The sequence below is a fragment of the Sarcophilus harrisii genome, chromosome 4 (assembly GCF_902635505.1).
Source record: "Sarcophilus harrisii chromosome 4, mSarHar1.11, whole genome shotgun sequence".
In the NCBI taxonomy this organism is placed as follows: domain Eukaryota; kingdom Metazoa; phylum Chordata; class Mammalia; order Dasyuromorphia; family Dasyuridae; genus Sarcophilus; species Sarcophilus harrisii.
Genome location: NC_045429.1, coordinates 420,134,517 through 420,156,020, shown reverse-complemented (window position 1 = coordinate 420,156,020; position 21,504 = coordinate 420,134,517). Strand labels below are relative to the sequence as shown.

Below are 21,504 nucleotides of genomic sequence, written 5' to 3'. Positions count from 1 at the left end.
CAGAAATTACATATTTGAAAAAGGTTCACAAATTTTCACCTTATATCAAGCAAGCATCCTTAAAGTGCTTTTATTTGCCCACTAAATTGAATCCCATTCCTAGAAGAGATGGTAGTACTTTTAAATATTACAAAATGGAAAAACTAAGACCAAGTGATATGCCTTCCATGCAAAAAACTGGCTATCAAAAGAGAAGTAGTTCTAATGGCAATTAATTACATCACAAAAGATACAGAGACTTGTCTTCTGCCCATTCTAGAAATAAAAGTTCCTCCTTGCTAATTGCTGTGGATTCAAAAAAAAAATCTCATTAGAAAACTCACAAAAAGAATCTCATTAGAACCAAGGCAACTAAAATGTAATTAAGTTGTAGAGATTCTTGTGATTAACAAATATCATTATATCGTTTGAGAAAAAACAGCAACTTGTAGAAATAGGCAAAGGAGCTTAACTAGGAAAAGAACTAATCAAGGGGCAGACAAAAAAAGCAGGTGAGAATAGAATGATTTTTAAAAGAATTTGAGGATTTTAGAAAAGATTAGAGAGACTAATATGGAAATATGTTTTACATGATAGTACACAGATAACCTACATCAGATTGCTTACCATCTCAGTGAAGGAAGAGGGAATGATGGATAGAATTTGGAACTCAAAACATAAAAAACTTAGAATTTTAAAAATAAAACACTGAAAGACAAATTTTTTTTTAAAAAAATAACAATAACTAAAACAAACTGATTCTGAATACATATACTAGGCATTCATTTTAGAAAACAAACATGGATATATTCTAAGTTAGCAATTTAAAAAAAAATTTCAATAAATAAATGCCTGTAGTAGAATGGCAAGAGTTTTAAAAAGGAAATGGAGAGCTAGGAACAACTACCTGCAAAAAACAAACAAAACCCAAACAAATAAACTCCTAGCAGGTTCATAAAACTGGATATAATTCTATCTTTAAACTGTTCTTCACTTCCTTCCCCTATACCTCTCTGCAGATATTCTGTCATTAGGCTACATGTACTCACAAAGGCCAATATTTTTCCATTTACCTAAAATTCCTCCATGAGGTTTTTGATTCTCTCTCCATAACAACCATGCCAAAGCTTGCCTTTGATGTAGCAGCAAAGGGACCTGAGAAGAAAAATGAAATGCAAAGAATAACTTGCCCAGTCATGCTGAACTTAATTGTGGTAACTCAGAATCAGACACTTTGCTTCTTTATTACATGTTCTTCATCTATGAAAGAAATGTCATTGTGAAACCAATTCAAGTGTAAGTAATCCTTTCATCTTTTTCTCCTGTCTTACATTCTTCCTTCTTCTAACTCCTTGACAAAGGTTTCTTCAGATCCTTATTCAAATAACTTCTGCCATTTTTAAAGGAGCATTTCATTTTACCTGATAACCCGAAGAGTAAAGAGATAGTCTTTGAACCCCTTTATCTTTGCTCTAGACTGCACTGTGAGCATATTTAGTAGCAGCTACTTAGCTATGGCAAAAAGAACATTCTATGTACATCACTGCAAATTTATCTTGAGTTCATACTAATTGTTGAAATCGAAATGATATGGAAGGAACCTTGGAAGAGACCATTTAACTCTCAGAATTTATGACAGTACAGGCAAGCCGTCCATCTAATTATAGAAAAGCATATTTCAAAGGGTTCAGATACAATATATAGGATTCCTTGGACTAAAAGGAAAAGTTTCAGTGGGGAAAAAACAATAATAAAATCCTGACAACATAAAGATAAACAATTTCAATGAAAAGGGTCAGTTGTCTAAAGAGACCAATAAGAATGCACAGGGGAACTTGATCAATTTATATTTTGAGAAGATAACGTACAGAAAAAGGAAGTAAGGACAGATAAGACAGGATCAATACAAAAACATGCTGCCATACCATGAAAATAAGTAAGCAATGTTAAAACTCTGAATGCTCTGTTACAAATAAAGAATACCACATGCAACAAATATTCTACTTTGTTGTTTTTTTCTTTGTTTTATAAGGTTATTATTTTTTTTTAGTTGTAATGGATAAAAGAGAAGATTCAGAGAAGGGATATGGATGGGACAACAGGAAGACACAACAATGATTCAACTCTTACTTCTATTTCCTTTTCAGACTGGAACAGACAGAACAAAACCAAAAATGGTTAATGGGGTACTGATGTGCAAGATTTGTAGAGAGGTATTAAAAGAGTACCTAGTTGCCCTAGATAGTTCAAGTCACTAACTGCAGATTATCAGAGGGTAGGATTTAGGATGGGAAAATACCTGAAAGGTCATTTAGTTTACTTCCTTAATTTTACAAGTGAAGAAACTGAGGGCCAGATAAGTTCACATACAAGGGGGCAAGAGTGCTGAAACTCCAATCTGCTTCCTTAGCCTTCTCCTGCCCCAAAGTAGTGGACACAGCCCACCTTCTTCCTTCTCCCCAAAGTAGCTAACAAAATGTTCCCGAACTCACTATCTTTCCTCCTGAGCCTCCCTCTCCTACCTGTCCTATGGGCTGTAAAGGGCAGCCATGTCTTCCCAGTCCCTGAGCTCTCTAGGCTCACAACTTGAGTCATCTTGGACTCGACATCATCTTTCATTCTCCACATTCAACCTGACTAACGTCTGTCCATTTCACTTTTACAGCATCTCTTGGATATATTCCTCCTCTCTCCTCTGTTCCAACTACTAAGCTCCCTGGATTCCTTTCAGTCTCAACAAATATTCTACCTTCTATAAGCCTGTCCTAGCTCCTCTCATTTCTAGTGCCTTCTCTCTTTTACTTCCTTCCTATTTATCCTGTATGTAACTTATATACATACAGTTGTATGCTTGATGTCTCCCTCATTAGAACATAAACTTCTGAGGGCAGGGATTGCCTTTTGCCTCTTTTTGTATCTCTAGTGCTCAGCAAAATATCTGGAACTTAGTAAGGATTTAATAAATGCTGATTATGATTGTGAATGGTTCAAACTTAACAAAAGCTTAATGATACAACTATTTCAATATTAAATACAATGGAGAGGATATAAGCAGGGAAATTATTAAAGCATCCAGAGGAAAAAATAATATATTAGAATCTCACCAAGCTAGGCTATTTCATACAAGTTGTTCATATAAAATAGAATTCATGACTTGGACTACAAGTTTCCATAATTTAAGGATTTCAATTTTGAGGTTCTGTATGATGCTCAACAAATTAACAAGGATGATAGAAAATGGGAACAGATTAAATTGAAAGTTCCTTAAAAGCAGGGGTCATCTTTTGCATCTTTTTTGTGTCTCTAGCACTTAGCACAGTGCCTAGAATATATTAGGTACTTAATAAATGTTTATTGATTCACTGATTGAATGTTGAAGGGCTTGTAAAAAATTAAGCACACTAATATACTGTTTGGAAGAGCTGTGAATTGGTCCAACTATTCTGGAATACAATTTGGAATTATATCAAGAAAGTGAATAAAATGTCTATCATTTGACCCCATTATGTCCTTAACAGGTCAGTGATAAAAAAAAGAAAAAGCCTCACATATACCTAATTATGCATAACAGAACTTTTTGTAATACTAAAGAAATGGAAACAAAGTAGATGGCAATTAAATGAGGAATAACTAAACAAATGTGGTACTGCAGTAAAACATATCATGATAACCAGAGAAGCACGAGAAGACACATGAACTGATCAAAATAAAATAAACAGAATCAGGAAAACTATATGTAATACACATACAAACAAACAATGCAAATGAAAACACCAAAATAAATGAAACTTAAATTATAGTAATTAAAAACATCTCCATCCCCTTCTTTGCAGTGTTAGGGGGGACCACAAGTATAGAAAAATGCAAATAATGTGAAACTTTTTTGATGTATTGGTTAGTCTGGCTGAGCTACTTTTTTCTTATTCTTTTTTCATTCAGCTTACCTTCAACCCATCCGGATCTTCTGCCACTGTCTCCTTGCCAGGACATGATTCAAGAGACTTATGGAGTTGATCAATGGCTTCACTTGTAATTTTCCACACAGCCTGCAGGCGATCTTGGGTCATCCGGCCCCCATATAAATGGACATTGTCTGGGAAAAGTGTTATAAATTACATAACCTGGCTGGACAAAGTCTCCTAATTCTTTCCATGAAAATACCATAATAGTTGAAACTTGAAAAGCAGTGAAGTAAAATAGATATTAGTTTGGTTAACAGAGGACCTGCACTCAAATCCTGAAAGGTAGGAGACAATGGCTGTGGAAGGTGGCTGGGTGATGCCATAGTGCATAGAGAGCTGGGTCTGGCCTTGGACGCTTTCTAGCTGGGTGACCCTGACTGAGCAAGTCACTTCACCTTGTGTGCCTCAGTTTTTTCATCTGTAAAATGAGTTGGAGAAGGAAATGGCAAATCCCGACAGTGTTTTTGCCATGAAAATCCCAAAGAGGTCTTGTAAAGTTGGAGAAGACTGAAAAAGACTGAATAAGAGTGTGGAACATTGCATACACTAGCAGGCAAGAACCTTTTGTTGATTAGTTTTGCAGACCCATTTTTCATTGTTACTAGATAAAGTATTCAGTGAAGTCAGGTGAAAATAGCGTAACAGGAAATTACTTGTGTGAAAACAAAAGGCACTAATACAACTCTAAAAATAAATGCATGATCCTATGGCAGAGATGGGTTGTTGTTTGTTTTTTTTTTTTTTTTTAAGTACAATCCTAGTTCTTTTATACCTTTAAGTACAGTAATCATATGAGAATGTATTCATGCATCCACCCACTTATAAAAATGATGAGAAGAAAACTGGCACTAGAAAAAAATGCTTCAATGTTTAAAAACTTGTCTATCTACCTCATAAGGATATGAAGGGGAATTGGATTAAGTCTAAATAATGAGTTAAACTTCCCAGAATACTATCATCTTCATTAAGAGAGAGTTCAAAAATAGCTTTTACTTTCACATGAGAACAAGGGCAAACAAAAGCTAGAACCTATCTGTTTTCTGTAACAATATCTGTGATCAAAAATTGATCTTACCTCCAGAGTGCTGGCTGGATCCCCCAACAGATGCCTGATTGAGAGCATGCAATTCCAAAAAACCAGAGGGGTGAGAATCCTGAAGGTGCAGTGGTTTGGGTGGCACTATGCAAGGTGCTTCTGCAGTGGTTTTAGTCAATGGGTTGCATGGCAGATTGATTTCTTTATTACTCTCTGCTCAAAAAGTAGAAAACCATCAAAAATTTAGAAAAATGAAGGACTCAATCAATGATGTGAAAGTTACAAGAGTTAGATATGAGTAGCTATCACTACCTTTCTAATTAGTGAGAGGGAAAGTGGGATTCCCAAAATTACTTCAATGATGGAAATTAGAGAGTTTACCTTTGGGATAAGGAGAACATTCCAAAACTAGTACATGCCTTGGAAGAAAATTCAGAGGCAAAAGTAGGCGGGCAAATCAAAAAGAGGATGGCAAATCAGACCACACTTTGCCTATGTGGTGAGCTAAAGTGGCTTTTCAGCAGTACAACCAGATGTTTAAACAGGACATAATTTATTTTACCTTGTTCTATACTTGTCACTGGGGCTAGGTCTAGAGCTTTGAGTGCAGCCTCCACTTCTTGAATTTGCTTGAGGAGCCTCTCACCCTTGTCTGGAAGGACCTGAATGTTCACTGTTGCCAGTGTAGCCTGAAAAGCAAATTCTGTTAAGACTGATGCACTTTTCTTCTTAGCATGCAATGGAGAGGATTTTAAATAAAAAACCAGCAAAGTTCTGAGCATCTTGAAGCTTAACTATTGCATGGAGATCTGGAATTTTTTCCCCAAACATTTTTCTCACTCCAGAAAAACAAAGACAAAAAGCACACAGGAGGCCATGAATACTTCCCTTGACTATTCCCTTTCCTTATTTGCATATTATGCTTAAAGCTGTCATGCATGCTGGATGAATCCTAGAGAGTAAGTTCTGAGTTCCTACTTCCATTATAGTATTATCTGAAGTGCTCACTCTCTAAAATTCTCTCTAATTGGGCCAATAGTTCATATATAGGTTCAGTATCTAAAAATATGCTTAGCACAAATACTTCCAAGAATCACTTCCCAGAAAGTATTACTTCTGAACTACCCACATTTACAGACTAAAGTTACTCTCACCACAAACAAACTAAAGTCACCTTTTTCTGCTTCAGTTGTGTTGTGAGATGCAAACGCTGGGAACCAGGGTCCAAAGACTCTGCCTTCTTCAAAGTCGTTGTGAGTTCTGGGATTGGTCTTGGTTCACTTGCCTCAGGTACCTGAAGACTCTTTTTCTGGGTAGAATTCTCAGCCACCTGAACCTGTGGGGAATGTTCTGGTTTGGAGGAAACAACAACTTCGCTGTTTTCCTTGCTGCCTTTCCTTTCTCCCAGAGATTTGGCTGATGCTGATGGTCCATCGGCCCCTCCTTGTGGATCGTGACTCTTGGCTTTTGCCTGGGAGCCAAGAGCAGCCTTGACCTCAAGGTTCTGAGGCTGCTCTCTCTGGGCCAGGCTAACAGTGTCTACACTGACAGTACCTGAAGGCCTAGGCTTAGTTTCACCTTCTCCCTTAGGTGCTAATTCACCTGAGATCGAGGGGCCTGCCTCCTTGGATTTCTTCTCTTTAAGAGGAATAGACTGTTTTCTGAAGTCTTCCTCTGTGGGTAGATCAGGCTTAATCTGAGAAAAGCTTTCTGGGTGTGAGATTTTGTGATCTTTTGCTTTGTTCTGAAGCACTGTTCCCTTCTCTGGTGCCTGTGATTTCCTTATTACCACATCGGGTGGAATTTTCTCTTGTATGCTAGATTCTGGCATAGACTTCTGCTCCTTGTTATGTGGCAAAAGCCGATCTTTCTTTTCCTTCAGCTTCTTTTCAGCTCTCTTTTCCTCATTTTCACCACTGTTTAGTTGTTTCCAGAGGGATGGTTCTTGGTTCTTGTCTAAGACTTTAAAAGGGTTTCTTGGATGGCTGGAATGCTGGAGCCAATTAGATGCTTCCTGGGCTTTACTGCTTAACTCTTCTTTAGCGCTGGGCTCCTGAAAGAGATGATCAAAAAGTAAAATTCTAACACATGGTTATAATGTTGATATGTATGTGTATAATGTCTCTTTCAGAAGAAATGGAAAGCATAACCTTAAATTCTTTAACTTCCTTAAAAGAATCTCTCCAGGAGGTATCCCTCCTTCTAGAAAGAGATTCATTTACACATCCACTTATAATCTGCTACAAGACCCCTTGTAATATACTACTTTAGTTCTCTGTCTCTGAAAAAGGTTGACTAACCTGTACAAGATGTTCTGCAGAATCAAAAACTAAAAAAGCTATCCTCAAAATGCTAAATAGTAGATACTTTCTCTTGCCATCAAAATATTGTTTAGTGCCCGCATTTTTCTTTTTTGCTAAGCAGAATATTTTGAGCAACTAGAGTGATTCAAATGCACTCTAGGAAACAGCATATTATAGCAAAAAAGTCTGAATGTATAATCAGGAGACTTGGATTCAAATCCTGACTATCTTACCATAAGTAAATCATTCAACTTTGGGGGATTTCAATTTCCTTGTCTGTAGACAAAATAAACTTCTTGCCCTCAAAGTTGTTGGGGGGACAATACTCAGGAAAAGACACATTTCTCTGACTCTCTAGACATAAGAGAATTAGTATTATTCTTATTTCAGTGATCAAGCACTGCATAAGCACTCTGAAATGGACACATTTCCCAGATCCATATAACATCATCAAATGGGGATTATAAGAAGGCATTTATTTTCACCTTGCAATGTGGCATAGGAGCTATTTTATTTTTATGTTTTGCTTTTGTGAAGCAACTGGGTTTATGTGAACTGCCCAAGGTCACACAGCTAGAAGTATCAACTGTCTGAGACAGGATTTGAACTCCTATCCTCCAGACACCTGGACTCTACAACATCTAGTTGCCCCCAACATAGTAGACAGAAACAGGACTTGTATTGGGCAGACCTGATCTCCCATCTCACTTCCATTAAGTATTTGTGTGATCATAGGCAAAATCACTTAACTTCTTTGAGTCTCAATTTCTTCACCTGTAAAATGGTGAACATGTAACTATCTCACAGGATCTTTAAATTCAAATAATTAGTGTCCATAAAGCACCCTGCAAAACTTAATTTGGTAAATGAATGTCAGATGTGATGAGATATGATTTTGATTATATTTGACAGTTCTACAGACCACCAAAAAAAAAAAAATATCAGTAGGTACATAGTGATCAAAGTAGAGCAATCCATCATGGGATAAGATATCATAGGTCAAAACCAGAAGACCTGAGTAGCCTATGTACAATCTTTGAACAAAAATATCCATAACCATAAGCAAGTGGCTTTCTGCTTCAGGTGCTTCCTCTGTGAATGGGGATAATGACAGCACCTAAATCCTGAGATTGTTGGAAGGATAAAATGAGGTAATATTTGTAAAGTGTTTTGCCAACCCTAAAGTATTACATAAATGCTAGTTATCATTATTAGGATATCATCATTATTATTTGAAAACAAAGACAAGGGGACCAGAAACAAAGGCTTGGGGACACCCATGCTAAAGGAGAAGGTGAATGATGAAGTGAAGACTAAGAAGTTACACAGAAAGGAGAACTAAGAGAGGGCAGTGTCACAACTGGCAAGAGATGAGAGAGTATACATAAGAAAAAGGATGATCCACAGTGTCACAGAGACTTTTTTTTTTTAAACTAAGATTTGGAAAAAGCTATTGCACTAGATTTAGCACTGATGACCTATAAGAGAGTAATCTGAATAGCTTAGGAATTTAGCAGTGAAAAGAAAAAGAAAACTAGGATGAGAATTTGAGAGAAGAGTTGGCCCAAATGAAAGTTTAGGACTTTTTTTTCTTTTGAAAGGGAGGATTGGATTTCTTTTTAGGGATAAGACAGGAACAAGTTTATAAACAGCTAATGGGGGAAGAGACAAGGGGAAATAAAGGAGAGAGGGAAAGAGCATGAGAGGGAGGAGGGGGAAGAAGGAAGGAGAAAGTGGGGGTTAAGGAAAAAACAGGGTAAAGGATGACTAGGGTGACAAAGTGGACAGAGAAGGGACAAAAAAGGGGAGAGAAAGGAAGACAGAGGAAGAGACATAAAGGGAGAGAAAGAATGATAAAAGAGGGGAAGAAAGGGTTAGGGAGTTAGAGAAGTTAGGTTTAGAGAGTTAGGTTAGAGAAGAAAGAAACCTATGTTTCATAGGTGGGAAATAGAGATGGGGAAAGAAAGAGGGAGATAAGAGAAAGAAAGAAGAAGATAGGGAAGGAAGGGGAGAGAATAGGAGAGAAGAAGCAGAGAAAAGAGGGAGGGAAACAATAATTAAGTACAAACATAAATATGAATAATCACTAGAGAAACTTCCAAAGGAAAACGCATAGGACAGGAACAAGTACCCAAGTCAAAGAGTTAGATTTGGCAAAGAGAATGTCATTGAATCTAATAAAACTGGAACAAAGTAAAGTGGGTGAGGACTCAGTGAGGTTTTGAGGTGCAGAAGAGCTGAGGAAGCCTTAATATTCCCAGTAAAAGTAGGAAATGAAGTCATCTGCTGAGTGAAGGTTTTTTTTTTTTTTTTTTTTTTGGGGGGGGGGGGGGGGGGGGAGACAGATTTAGAAGCTTGAGAAGAAAAACAATTTAGAATAGCCATCATGGAGTGTGATCAATTTAGGGATAAATGAATTGCCACAAGCAGTAAGGGCCTAGTTGGTTAAATAGATATAAGGTTTAACAAAGAAGTTATTGGTTTAAATCAAGATGAACCATTTGTACCTTCCAGGGGATGTTTCCACACCAATGTTTCTTCTCTGCTTTACTTTGGCTGCATCTATAGAACAATCTGACAGAACATAAAACACAAAAAAGAGTTATGAAAGCCCAATTATACATTCTAAGTTGTGTGTGTGTGTGTGTGTGTGTGTGTGTGTGTGTGTGTGTGTTTTAAATAGCCAAGCCCAAAAGCTTTGTTAAGGCAAATATCTTGTTTGTACTCCATAATACATAGTATATATGCTGGATAATACAGTACTTGGGGCATTTGAAAATGAAAGGGAAAAAAATAATAAAGATAATGCTGCTGCAATAACCAAAGGATATAGACACTTCTTTTGCTCCCTTCAAACTTAACTGAGCATTGATTTAAGCTTTCCTCAAAATTGATACATTTTTGTCTTACTTGAAAGGCAGCTTGAATTACAGCTGATAAGAGCTTTTATTTAATATATTCAACATCAAGGGAGTCAAATTATTTGCATTCAGCAAAAAGTGTCCTAGAGTTAAATCATTTTTGTCTTGATTATAACTGCTTTATGCAAAATAAGTCAATCAAAAGCTATAGAAAATTATCATTGAATTAAAAAAAAATGCGAGTGAAATAAAGAATTCCAAAAAATAGTGAAGAACTCGAGGCTGTTTCATGCCAGCTCTGCTTGTTACACTTCCTGCTAACCTTATATAGGGACTTCAGAGAGTGTGATTTCCTGGACCTTCTTTCTTTCTCTCTCTGTGTTTCTAGCTTTTCTAAGACTATTTTTCATTCTCACTAGCACCTTTAGTACTTTTCCCAGGCCAACACTAATTCTGACTTCATTCTCCTCTGTCAATTCTGTACTTTAAATCTATGTCTTTCTTCTACTCTCAAATCTCTTGACCTTTTATTCTGTCACTCAGGGACCAAGTTTCCTGTCAACCCCCTAATCTTGGATTGTTTACTCCCATCATGTACTTCCTCTATTGCACCTCTTTACAAGCTGAAAGAGAGTAGATGATGCCATGTTACAGCAATGTTGGCTGGTTCCACTACAAACTTAATCAATCTCTTCTGGATTCTCTTTGAAACAAGGTGATCTTTTTATTCCTCCAAAAAAAATCCCTCATGCTTTTTCATCTCCCATTAAGTTAAGGACCTTAGTTCAATACTTCACTTAAATAAATAAATAAATGGGATCTACTCCAGTGATGCCTCTCTTGCCTTTCATAGCTCCTTGACATTATTTTCTATAATCAAATACTTTAATCCAGTCTCTGATAAAGAGGTAGCCATTCCCTTACTCTAGATTCCATTCTCTCATTTTCTCCAATAGATTGCCCCTAAATCATCCATTTTCCTTCATACATTTTCTTTCTCCCTAACTATAGATAACTTTCACGTTGCCTGTAAACACACCCAATCTTCCCCAACTTTGAAAAGCTTTCACTAGATATGTCGAGCTATCATCCTACTTCTCTTTTTAAGGCCAAACTTCTAGGAAAAGCTACTGACACAATGCTGCTGTTGCCTCTTCTTTCATTTACTCCTCAATCTTTTACAAAATCTGGCTTCTGCTCTCCATATTCAGATGAAACCATTCTCCCTAAAGGTATTTACTATCTCTTAGTAGTCAATCAGATAGCCTTTTCTCAACCAGAATACTCTGTAATCTCTCTGGAAAAAAAAAAAAAAAAAAAAAAAAGGCAATGATAGAGCCTTCTCTGCTGCCTCTGCGTTCCCTTCTCCGGTTTTTGTATCACTGCGTCTCTAGGGTCTCCTCCTACCTGTTTGACTTTTGTCTCTTCTGCTGTCCACTTTCCTTATCCCCCGTTAGCTGGGCACCTTGGCCCTCTTCTCTTTTGTCTCTTTCCTCTCTCACTTGGAGGTGTCACCAGTCTTGGTGTTTAATCATTGTCTTTGTGCAGAAGACTCAGCTCTGGTATCTCTGCAGAGCTCATGGCCTGCACTACTGACGAGATTTTGAGCTACAAATCTCACACTTCTCTCAGCCCAACATGCCCTCAAGGAACTCCTTATCCTCACTTACCAAGGCCTCTCTTCTGAGTTGTTCTCTTTCTTCCAGTTTCCCAGTTCTGAAACTTATTTTTCCTGGAGTTTTTAGTGTTTCTCACCCCACAGAGCTGACTGCCAAATCTTGTCCATCATATCTATCTCCTCACAAGTCTCTACCTCAATCTCTGACCCTTTCAACTCCTTTATACAACGACCAAAGCAAGTTTTCTGAAAATGCAGATCTAAACACATCATTCCTCTGCTCTAAATGTCATCTCTAGGACAAAATATTTGGCACTTAAAGTCCTTTATAACCTAGCTACAATCTATGTTTCCAGGGGTATTATATAGGCTACCTTTCCTGCACTCAGTGGTGTAGCCAGACTTGCCTGCTTGCAGTTCCTCACAAATAATCCTCCATCTCCACATCCACACCTTTATTTACACTGGCCTGAAATAGGCTTCCCTCTTCCCCTCTGTCTACGAGAATTTCTATAATCCTTCAAGACTCCACAACTACCATGTGCATCAAGCCTTTCTTGCATGTTCCCTATGCTCTCCATACCACCCATACCATTATTGATTTTGTATATATTATATATACATTTATTTATGAACAGTAACAAAACTTAAACTCCTTAAGGGAAGGAACTATCTCATTTGTGTCTTTGTAACCCTAGTGCCTAGCATAAACCCTGTCATATGGAAGGCACTTTTTAAATGAATATTGATAAGCTAATTTATCTCAACTAGTATGAATGATTCCTTCAATGGTAGAGATTCTAATATCTCCTTATCCCATGCATTTCTTGTCATTATCTTGTCTCTTAACATTACATGGGTAACTGGGCAGTAATGCAAACTGTTCCCATGTTCTTCTTCATTCTTACTATACAACCAACCCATCTTGGTCATATAACTGTTTTGTCCCTTTGACACCACTTCAAGTGGCCAGTCTTACTAGTAATACGCTACTTTATTATTTATCTTCACCATAACTTTATTTTCTTCTGAATGAGTTACAACTTTGATTCTTCAGAGAATTGTTTCCATGATTTACAGTCACACACTATAAACCAGAAAATTTCTATTAAAAAATAGTCCTTGGCTTCGATTGAAAAGCTTCAGGTCATTAAAAGAACTGTGTAACATTCCAAATACAAACCTTTCTATTCAATTCTGATACCAGTTCATTCTTCCTCCATAATCTGTTCAGGATACACACATATCCACATATATTATATACATACCTACTAAAGGATCAGCTCTATGGGCTATCCATGTATTTGACTATCACAGTCTGGCCATTCCATATAATTCATCTATTTGGTTTTCCTAAGTACATAGTTGGACTAAATTCTTTGACCGATTTTGGAATCAATTAGGTTTCATAACAGCTGGGTTACTGATTGCATCAGAACAATGCTATTCTACAATAGAGACATCTAGAACATCACTATTTATAGGGAAATCTTCCATTTGGATTCTGTAGTGGATGTACTCTATGATAATGAAAAATATCTTTAATGAGCATATAAAACCCTGTTTAATGCTTCATTTGACACTAATAATCAGATGGCTGGAGAAAGTTATCACTTTTGTTACATCTCTCAAGGAAACAAAGAATCACAACTTGAGAATTGGAAAGGACCTCAGGGGTCAATGAATCTGATCCAAATTCAAAAGAGTCCTGCATTATATACACAGCATCAATTTTTGCTAAAAAGAACTCAATAATGGAGGAAGGAGGAAAGGTGCCTCTCAAGTCATCGTATTCTACTTGTGGTTATATTTATCAGAAAGTTCTCCCTAAAATTATATCTAAATTTAGCTCTTCATTGTTCCTTGTTCTGCTCTCAAGTGCCTAGGACAAGGGTGATCTTTTTCTCATGAGACGGCCCTCCAAATACATAGAGCCAGCTATCACTTTTCCCAAATCTTGTTTTCTCCTGGGCTAATGCACCCAACACTCCTTCAAGGCTTTTTACCATTCAAGGTGTCCTCTTCTTGATTCTTTACAACAGTAGTGTCAAAATGAAATGGAATCAGATTCCTGCCTTAGAAAACTTCAAATTAACATTATCTATGCTAGATTGCATTTTTATTCATTTTGGTACAACATTCCTCAATTACATTTTAATCTAATTCCTGCAGCAGCCTCAAGTCTGATACCTCTAATCTATAGCTTATCAAATATCCTTCTTAACATGTGATGCCCCAACAGTATACATACAATAGTTCTTAAAAATGATCTAAAAGGGACAAAACACAACTAGACTCTTGCCTTTTTATTCTTGGAAATAATGCTTCTTTTAACAATACCCAACATCCTAACAGCTTTCCTTCTGCAGTATATTATTGAATCACTGAATGAAAAAGCACTTATGAAGCATATGCTATAAGGAAAGCACTGCTGCAATCTAACCATTCTTCTCCCATTTTGTATTTGAGAAGTTGATTTTCTTAACCCAAGCATAAACTCTATACATTATCTCTATATTAAATTTCATCATGTTAGATTCAACACAATATCCTAGCTTTTAAAGATCTGTTTGTATCCTGACTGTCAATTAGTGTATTAGATAATCTCTCCCAGTTGTGTCTTAACTCCATATCTGATAAGAAAGCCATTTATACAAGACACTGATAATAATGTAAAAACAGCAGAGGGTAAAATATAATCCTTAAAGCACTCTACTGGAGACCGCCTTCCTACCCAGAAGACATTAAAAATTATTGTTAAAGATTATTCTTTGAGTCCAGTGATTGAACCAACTCTAAATCCATCTAATTGTATTTTACCCAGCCCACATCTCTCCATCTTTTCCATAAAAACAACAAAAGATACTTAATCAAATCCTTTGTTAAAATCTAATTAAATTATAACTCTTGAATTCCCCATATATATTAATTTTGTAAGCCTGTTAAAAGAAAGGAAATGAAGCCAGTCTAGCATAATCTATGCTGATGTTCTTAATCGTCTCTTTAATGACCTTAGAATTTTCCAAAAAATGGAGGTCAAGTTTACTGTCCTACTGTTTGCACTGGATTTTCCCCCCGTTTTTGAAAAACAGGACAATATCCACTCTTTTCTAGGGCTGTAGTATCTCTCCTGTTTTCTACAATCTTCTAAATGTCACTGACACTGGCTCAGAAACCATACTCACTAATTCTTTTTAGAACCTGAGGACATAGTTCACCTGAATAAGTGATTTGAATTCATCAAGAGCTGCTCATCTCCTTATTTATTATCTTACAATCTCATTATTTATCATGAGTATCAACATGTAAATACAGATAAAGAAGAGAGCAATAACAGCCAGGAGATCAAATAAAGGCAACTAAATGGCTCGGTAGATAGAGTGTCACGCCTCAAGTCAAGAAAACTGAGTTCAAATCCAACCACTTAGTAAGTGACTAGTCAATTACTGTGTGATCCTGAGCAAGTTAATTACCCTCTACCTGACTCAGTTTCCTCATCTGAAAAGTTGGACAATAACAGTACCTACCCCCCAGGGTTGTGAGGATAAAATGAAATCATCATTGTTAAGCTCTTATGCAGCACACAGTAAGTGCCATATGTCAACTAATTGTAGCAGTACTAGAATGATCCCCTTGATCACAGTTTTAGAGCCAAGAGCTCACCTAGAGGTCACATTGCAACCCACTCATTTTATAGGTGAGGAAACTGGGGCACTGAGAGACTCAGGGACTTGCTTCAGATCACACGGCTAAGTAAACACCAGAATGTCTATTGGACTCCAAGTCTAGCACTCTTCCCACTCTATCACATGCCTTTTAGAGATGGTCCTTTCATTCATCCTTGAAATAAAATAAATATTCTAAAAGAGCAGAGAGAAAGAGAAGAAACATCACAGAAATAGTGGGTAAGAGGAAGAAATGATACCAGGTTCAATCGGCTGGAACATAGATGGGATGAAGGAGAGTGATAGAAAATCCTTCTGCAAAGGTAAGGGCCAGTGGGAGTCCATGGGAGTCCATCTAAACCAGGGTAGAGATCTTGTGAAAACAGAGAAGTAGATGTGAGAAATACAGTGGAGGTAGATCCAATAAGACTTGGCAACTTATTGGGCATAGGGGTAAAGAAAAGTGAAAAGCCAAATATTATTCCAATATTGCCAACCTAGATGATTGAAGGGCTGGTCATGCTCTCATGTGAGAAACAGGAAATCTGGAAGAAGATAATAAGCTCCATTTTGTACCTACTGAGTTTGAGATACCCATAGGACATTCTGGTGGAAATGTTCAGCAGGTAGCTGATGAGGTGGTACTATTGGAGTTCAGGACAGAAATGAAACCTAGCGATATAGATTTGGAAATCATCCGTATAGAAATGATAATTGAAGCCATGGAAGCTGGTAAGAATGTAGAGAGTGAAAAGCTTTGGGAAGACACCAAAACAGGATGAATTAAGATGCCTCAAAGGAAGCTGACCAAGAACAGAGAAATACAACTAGTCAGTCAACAAGCACTTATAAGTACCTACTAAAATGTAAGAAGGCAGAAGAGTCACAAAAATCAAGCAAAGAGAAAGTATCTGAAAGTCTAGGACAACAGAAAAACTCTTCTCAAAACCCTTCAGTGGTGTTCTTAAAAATATCTAAATTGTTTAGCATAGCGTTTTTATATTAAAGTGCATGGTTGCCTCCTAATGTTCTGAAATCAAACTATTTTAAATAATATTTAAATTTTCTCACTCCTTTATGAAATGGATAGTTTTAACTATATAAAATTTAAAAGTTTTATCCCAAACAAAACCAAAAATTAGAAGGAAAGAAGAAAACTTGGGAGGAAGAAAGGGATAGAATTTGGAACACAATGCTAAAATTGTTTTTAACATGTAAGTAGGGGCAAAAATAAAATATTAATTTAAAAAAGAGTAGAAAAAAAAGTTCTCACTCCCAGTAATAAGTGACCTAAAAAAAATATCCTTCTCACCAATTTGGAGTCAGAAGATCCTGCTTTTTTGTTCTTTGTTATAAGGAATGGTTTACTCAGTGTGGGGAAAGGGAGCAATGAATATAATATAAAAACAAAAGATATCACTTTTTAAAATTTTAGCACTAAAAAATTAGTTAAGTTTCTAATTTCAGTTTTCTTGTGAGGTTTTGGTGGCATACTTAATGCAAGCATTCAAAAGTTATTCCTGAGAAGTAACTGGTCTGCTAAGGGACTCATCAGAAGCTAGCTAGCAGTACCACCTAGTGCTAAAATTCAAGAAATATACCTTAAAGCAATTGAAAACTATTCAGTAACCATATTCTTGAGAAATAAAAAACTGTCACTTTAACCTTGTCTTTTGCAACTATGAATATGTTGGACAATTAATATGATGGCACTGACTAAAGAATACCAATTTTTTCATGCTCTTTGGAAGAAAACTAACATCTATCACTTTTGGAAAAAGTAAAACTAACTTTTTTTCTGACATACTTATCACAGGAACTCTTAAAAAATTTTTTGAATACACACATTAAACATTACAGTATTTTATTATATTCAGTGATTTGCTGACTTTATGGCCCTGAATAAATTCAGTCTCTTACAAAGCACTAAGTCATTACATCTTCCTTTAAAATACCAGAAACACTCATTTCTTTCTCTCCATCCTCACTGCTTTCAGGCTAATCCAGACCCTTACCACCACATTCCTATATTATTGCAACTGCCTTCAAATTGTCTCTTGCTTCCATTCTTTCCCCTAAAATCAATCCATCCTGTATAATTAATATTTCCCAAATGTGAAAAAAAAATCTTTAATAGCTATTCATTATTACCGACAAAAGTGAAAATCCAAACTCTTTTAACCTGTCATTCAACACCCTATTTTTCCAGGTTCATTTTGCATTACTTTCCTTTCAAGAATGTTCCAGTCAAATTCAAACAACTAGCTGTTTTCTCATTTTAGCACATCATTTATTGACTTCATAAATACACACACACACACACACCCTAGAAAACACCCCCTCATCATCTTGGACTTTAAGTATCCTTATCTTCCTGAAAGACTGACCTTAAATGCCATTCTCTCTGATGTTCCCACCTTAAAGCATTTTTCAGATTTCCTTAGAGCATTTTGTCTAACTCTCTCCTTTGCCTACCTTGCACTATATTTAACTACGAAGAAGAATGTATGCCCTTTTAGAGTTAGGAATACAGTACTAAACTGTCCAACCTTTAAGATGGATCTTAAGCAGAAACAGAAGGAAGATGCTATCTTTAAGGAAAGAATAACAATTATTATCTTTTTTTTTTTTTTTTTTTTTTTTTTTTTTTTAACTATATATGGCTCCCTGGATTACCCCAAGCAATTTCAAACATCAGGTCAAAATACAAATTAACCTATCTTTTAAAATGACATCCTAAAGCAGGGGTTCTCCATCAGTTCATTGAAGCCCTGGTTGAATATGAAACCTAATTTCTTAGAAGAATATTTGAAGAACTTCTGAAACTATCTAGAACAACTCTTTTATTTTACAGATGAAGATTTTGAGGTATTACCACCTTTTCCCTTATTATTCACAGCAGAGAAGGAAGCATGGTATTAATGATCAATACCATCATCAACAAGCTTGTTGTTCCATATCAACTAGATATATTTTCTCCATTTTTTTTCAGTCTTAAATACTGAATGTCCTAAAGCAAAGATGTGAAAAATCACAAATGTAGCTTGAACCAGATTAAAATGTAACTAAGAAACTAGGAAATATTAAACAAAATGAATAAAAAAAGTATCAAGGTGTGGTTTTTAAGTAAACATATTGTCAGATATTTCCATTTAAATTTAATATCACTGTCCTAATACTTCTCAAATTTTTCCTATGACATATCTTTCATTTTCCAGAAATCTTAAGATCACTAATAAGGCTGGGAGTGGGTATCTGCTGGCCCTATGATTAACCACATTAATATTTGAGACTGACAAGTCAGTTATAATCAACTTGTCAGGAGGAAAAGATATGCAACAATTAACAAAGAATAATTACTCAAAAAGTACAAAAGTATAGGAAGACTGAGAAAACATATTTTTAAATGTGTATGTATACATATGTAAGCATATACATATATAGATATATATGTAGCCACATAAATATATATACAATAGACACATGCACATATTCTTTGGACATACCTGTATTCCTTCTTGTCCTGAGGCTTAAGCAACCCCTGAAGCTCTACCACATAATCTTCATGTAATAAACAATGAGAAACAGGTATACTGAAAACAGAAAAAGAATATTTTCTTCTCATTTCAGGATGCTAGGAATTAGTCAATATACTAAAGTCAAATCCTAACAATTTTCTTAATTATTTTAAATTTTCTTAAGAAAAAAAAATCTTAAATATAAGAGAAATATAAAACTCATTAATGAGATCAGGTCTCTAAAAGCAATGCTGTTTTGTAAACCAATATGCTATATGCGCCACTGAGGAATTTTGTAAGTTTGTCAGAAACTGAAATTTATTTTTCTTTCTTTCTTTTTTTGAAATTTGTTTTTCTAAGCAGCAAAGTAATTGGTGTTCATAACAACCTAGAGTTAACAATAAATTTCAAATTCTATTTTCTAAACACTGTTTAAGAAGGTGGTGATGTATCATATAATATATTTTTTTATTTTTATTTTTTTTAATAGCCTTTTATTTACAGGTTATATATGCATGGGTAACTTTACAGCATTAACAATTGCCAAACCTCTTGTTCCAATTTTTCACCTCTTACTCCCCACATTTTAAAATCATATAATATATTTTTAAAAGATTCTATCAAAAATATCCAAAGGGAGCTTCGCTGCTTAGAAAAGTAAATCTGTAGACACAATAAGGCTAACATCTGGGGGTGAGTTAATAATATAAGGACAAAAAATTCCACATGTCTCAGTGGTCCCGGCATAAAGATAAGCTTTAATGAAGTATCTGTTCCACTTAGTTCACCTCAAAACCCTAAGTTCTTGAAACATTCACTACCTGTAATGGATCCATTTTTGCTTCACTACAAAGGTTTCTTAAACTTATCTTCACCAGCGATCCCTTTTCACCTGAGAAATTCTGACATGATCGCAAGTATGAAATAGGCGTACCAACCAAACATTTACTGGTAACAAATCATCATTCTGAGCAGGACCAGGAGATCATTATATACTTCAACAACAATACTATATGATGGCCAGTTCTGATGGACCAGGCCATCCTCAGCAACGAGATCAACCAAATCATTTCCAATGGAGCAGTAATGAACTGAACCAGCTACGCCCAGAGAAAGAACTCTGGGTGATGACTAAAAACCATTACATTGAATTCCCAATCCCTATATTTATGCACACCTGCATCTTTGATTTCCTTCACAAGCTAATTGTACAATATTTCAGAGCCTGATTCTTTTTGTACAGCAAAATAACGGTTTGGTCATGTATACTTATTGTGTATCTAAGTTATATTTTAATATATTTAACATCTACTGGTCATCCTGCCATCTAGGGGAGGGGGTGGGGGGGTAAGAGGTGAAAAATTGGAACAAGAGGTTTGGCAATTGTTAATGCTGTAAAGTTACCCATGCATGTAACCTGTAAATAAAAGGCTATTAAATAAATAAAAAAACCAAAAAAAAAAAAAAACAAATCATCATTCTGCAGCATTCAGTTACGGGAGCTTTGCGCCAGGCTCTCTGACACAAGACAGGTCCCTGCTCTCCTTCCGCACGTACATCATTGCTAAGCTCTTTGAGAACAGGTTCCTTAACCTTTAATGACTCTCAGCATCCAACAAGTCTCCGTCTAAGCTGGATTGTTTTCATTTAGAAGTATAAGCCACTTCGGACTAAGCAGAAACGTGCATGTGGGCGGGGAAAGGGGCGGGCCTTGAGAGTTGATGGGCACATGGAACTCCCAGGCCTGCCACAGATGAGAGCAGGTGAGGCGATTTCCTCAGGGTAACGCAGCCGCGCATCTATCTGGGACGAGACCGGAACCGAGACGTTCCCGGCTTGGGAGCTGACGGGCAGCAAACGTGTGTTAGACGGCCTTGGGGTGGCAAGCACCGACGGGCTCCGACTTCCGGCCGCGGGATGCGCTGCCCCCCTCCCCTCCCCCACACACACATCCCCCAGACCTACTCGACGGGCTGCACGAAGCCACAGGACTCCGCCCGGCACACGAAGAAGCTCTTGCCTTTATTGGGGCCCTCGCGGACTCCGGTTTTCAGAAAGCAAAGGGTCCCTGAAGAAAGGAGGCGACAGTGAGGACACGCCAATACCGGCCCCTCCCTCCGGGCACGCACCCGCCCACCCGAGTCCTGCCCCTACGCCCTCACCGTGATCCCGACACCGAACCGGCTCCATAGGTGCGTCCGAACGACTTCTCTCCTTCTCCTGCGAAGCCCCGCCTTCTCTCTCTGCCGGCAGTCACTTTCTCGGCGCAGCTCGGCGTCTTCCGCCATCAGTCCGTCCTCCCTGAGACGCAGCCAATCATATTGGAGGCGGAGCTCACGACACCCAATCAAGATCGCCGGAGGCCTTAACGCGTCGGGAATTTAAAAAAATAAAATTTTTGATTGGTCAAGACAAAATAATCGTCCCTGGAGCCTATTGGCGGAGGAAAAGACCGATGTGGGCAGGGGCCAATAGTAGCAAGGCTCGCTGGTCCTACAGTCCAGATTCAAGAGCGGTGGATGCCCGGGAAAAGTCTCGTGCAACGGGAAAACTGTGAGTGTA

At 37.0% G+C, this 21,504-nt stretch overlaps 1 protein-coding gene across 1 annotated transcript in view; it reads right to left on the bottom strand.

Annotated features, from left to right (window-relative positions):
• The window catches only part of TTF2 (transcription termination factor 2), a 48,923-nt gene extending 27,702 nt beyond the window's left edge, over positions 1 to 21,221 (bottom strand). Inside the window, exons 1-9 of the mRNA XM_031967371.1 lie at positions 21,105 to 21,221; positions 20,908 to 21,010; positions 18,931 to 19,017; positions 9,788 to 9,854; positions 6,152 to 7,030; positions 5,540 to 5,666; positions 5,017 to 5,190; positions 3,924 to 4,072; positions 1,053 to 1,134 (exon numbers count right to left, since the gene is read on the bottom strand). Of these exons, the coding sequence (XP_031823231.1) occupies positions 1,053 to 1,134; positions 3,924 to 4,072; positions 5,017 to 5,190; positions 5,540 to 5,666; positions 6,152 to 7,030; positions 9,788 to 9,854; positions 18,931 to 19,017; positions 20,908 to 21,010; positions 21,105 to 21,132 (1,696 nt within the window). The 5' untranslated portion in view covers positions 21,133 to 21,221. The remainder of the gene's footprint in view (positions 1 to 1,052; positions 1,135 to 3,923; positions 4,073 to 5,016; positions 5,191 to 5,539; positions 5,667 to 6,151; positions 7,031 to 9,787; positions 9,855 to 18,930; positions 19,018 to 20,907; positions 21,011 to 21,104) is intronic.
• Between the last annotated feature and the right edge of the window lie 283 nt (positions 21,222 to 21,504).